The following is a 3,078-nucleotide window of genomic DNA, read 5'->3' on the forward strand; positions in this document are numbered from 1 at the left end:
GTCTTCTTCTTGGACAGAAGAAGGTCGGTGAATTTTCTTGCGGCAAGAAAGAGCGAGAGCTCTAGCCTAGCACTTACTTGAAGTAGGCCGACCCGGTGTTCTCCTTGACGGTGGCCACGGCGGCGATCCTGCCGACGACGTCCATGCCGGCGACGACGCGGCCCACCACCAGCGCCGACGCGTCCAGCTCGGGGGAGTCCCTGGTGGCGATCACGAACTCGGTGCCGTTGGGCACCACGCCCACCTGCTCCTCCTCGATCTTCAGCCGCCCGCCCCGCGCCACCAGCTTCGGCTTCGGCGGCGGCAGGCTCGGGTCCCGCACCACGATCGACACCGCCCCCGCCGCGTTCATCGCGCCGCCGCCGCACCGCGCGCGCGCGGCCTCCATCTCGGCGGCCAGCCGGTCGGTCACCGCCGGGATGACCGGGTACGAGACCACGCCGGCGTGCTGCACGTACCCGGGCACCACCTTCACGAACTCCTTGCGCCGGTACCCGACGCCCGTGGCGAGCGACAGGAACCGGGCCGCGCCGGCCGGCGCCGCGTCGCCGAACAGGCCCACCGTGATGCGGCCGGCCGGCTCGCCGCCGATGGACACGTCCAGGAACGCCTTGGCCGTGATCGGCAGTTCGTCGATGCAGGCCGACGCTGCTGCTGCCGCTTCCTGCGCCCGGGCGGACGGGGAGACGGCGCCGAGGAGTGCCGGCGAGGCCGCGATGGCGACCGCGACCGCGGCGGCACGGCGGCCGAGCTTCGTGGGCGGTGGCGGGGGAGGATGGTGGAGCTGAGGCTGCGGCGCCGGCGGCAGCGTGGGCTTGGAGGTGTTGAGGATCCGATGCGACATTGCTGCTGCTGCTGCGGGATGGTGTGGACGCCCTTGCCGCGTCTGGATGAGGACCCAAATCCATTTCCTATCACAATTGTATGGTCTGCATTTGCATAGGCTGAATAAACCAGGCATATGGATACTCCACTAGTGTATGTATAGAAAAAGGGAACTTAACATTATCTTAGAGCATCTCCAACAGACGCCGAACGCGCCGCGCGCTAAAAACTGCTTTGGGGCGCCGCGCAGCGCTAGCTTCAGCAGGCGTGGTAAAAATGCAGCACGCGCGCTCATTCTACAATATTTTTTAAATTATATTGCATAGATAAAAAAACGATACAAAGGTATTTTACATCGATGCAACTAGATAGATAGTTCGAAAGCATAGATAGAAACTATTCCAAGTTGCTACCATCATCAACATCGTCGATGTCGTCCGAGGTTGAGAGCCATATGTCGTCCCAACGTTCATCGTTGGCCGTGAAGAACGACCTCCCACCTGCTTGAACGATATCGCACTGCTCATTTGCCAATGCCTTCCGCTGACGCCGGTCAGCCCGCTCCGCGCGGCGCCTTGCCGTCCTCTCCACCCAGTAGGCACGCTCGTCGGTGACATCCTCCGGGTGGCGACTGCGCCATTCCGCCATGGCTCGCTCATCCTCCTCGGCGATGAGGAGGCGGCGCTGCCGCCGAGCGTGGTCGGCATGGTCCATGTCGATGATGAGACGCGGCGGAGGGACGACGCACTGCGCCTGCTCGCGTGTGAAGACGTCCGGGAAGTTCATCTGCGACCGGGAACTCTCCAAGCGCCACGCCGCCGCGTCGTACGCACTCCGGAACGACCCGAGGTCGAGCCGGACGTCGCCGGCCCTGATCTCGGCGGAGTACCAGCCGTTGGGGCGCTCGCGGACGCCGCGGTAGCCCGACGAACCCCGGCGGCGTGACGGCATGGTGGCGTGGTGGTGGCGCGGAAAGCGGCAAAGCGGCAAGGTGGCGAGGGGAGGGCGCGTGGCTGTGTTCTGTGCGCGTGGCGAGCGCGCGATTTTATAGGCGCGCGCGAAGCGGCACGCCAAATCTACCGCGCCGCGTGCTGCTTTCTCCCTCGCGCGCAAACACTTCCCGCTCGCGGTAAGTTCCCGCCACCGCTGGAGCGCGCAGAACCAGCTGGCGCGCGCTAAAACTAAACTTTACCGCGCGGGCGCGGTTCCACGCCTGTTGGAGATGCTCTTAGCCATGCAATAGTATTTTTCTAAGGGGTAGTGTTAGGCGCCGGCCCGCCAGCCCAAATTTCAGCTGGTCAGCCTCCAGTCGTTCGATTTAGCCATGTGGCGGCTATTAGATCTGATCATCTCTCTTCCCATGTCGTCTTCTTCCTTACTTTGCTCGTAGAAAAAAAAGGAAAGACCCACACGCCCACCACGCGCATGGCGCCGTCTCACGGCTCGCCGCTTCCAACCCTCAAGAGGTGGCCTTTGCCCCGCTGTTTGTAGACGGGCCCGACGAGCACCGCCGAAGTCCCCGCCCCTGCCACCAGGCTGCAGCATGGTTTCCAATGAATCCCATACTGCGGTCACCATGGATGCATCTCTGACGCCTGTTGGCTCCAGCGCACGGTCACCATGGTTGCAACATCTCTCGTGTCGTTGTCTCATAGTCGCCACCATGGTCGACTAGCACTTTTGTGTTCCGATGAAAAAATGACCGAAGCAAAAACAACTCCGGTGGCCAGTTGAAGCAAAAAAGAATAGCCAGTCCCAACCAAAAAAATACTGGTCCTGGCAAAAAAAAACACAACAACAATCTCCAATATAGTTTCAATATAGCAAAACGATCTAGCTGGTTCTAGCAAAATTTAGGGCTGCTTCTAGCAAAAAAACGTCACCGGCGATGGATGTAGCAATTACCGTCATGTTCGATTGTGACATCGTCGGAGATGGATGTAGCAATTACCGTCACCAGGCATAGCACCAATCCGACACGGTTGCAGCAATAAAGTCGTCGCCGCCACATCGCTTGACTCGCTGCGGATGGATGTAGCAAATTGCCGTCGCCGTAGTAGCAAAAGGCCAACACGGTTGCAGCAAAAAAACTCAACAACCAAACTCCGGTAGTCGGTTGAAGCAAAAAAAAAACCGGTCATAGCATCCTCGTCAACTGACTGTAGCATCTCTCGCGAGGGGGGGGGGTTGAAGGTGATGTTGGCACATCCATGCCGACTGCTGCATCACCATGGGTGGACAGGTTGTCGAGGG

At 60.3% G+C, this 3,078-nt stretch overlaps 1 protein-coding gene across 1 annotated transcript in view; it reads right to left on the bottom strand.

Moving 5' to 3' along the window:
- The window catches only part of LOC123064239 (peptidyl-prolyl cis-trans isomerase CYP26-2, chloroplastic), a gene marked incomplete at its 3' end in the record, with an annotated part of 1,111 nt that extends 159 nt beyond the window's left edge, over positions 1-952 (bottom strand). Inside the window, 1 exon segment of the mRNA XM_044487763.1 lies at positions 78-952. Coding sequence (XP_044343698.1) covers positions 78-844 — 767 coding nt within the window.
- Between the last annotated feature and the right edge of the window lie 2,126 nt (positions 953-3,078).

The sequence above is a fragment of the Triticum aestivum genome, chromosome 3B (genome assembly GCF_018294505.1).
Source record: "Triticum aestivum cultivar Chinese Spring chromosome 3B, IWGSC CS RefSeq v2.1, whole genome shotgun sequence".
NCBI lineage: Eukaryota > Viridiplantae > Streptophyta > Magnoliopsida > Poales > Poaceae > Triticum > Triticum aestivum.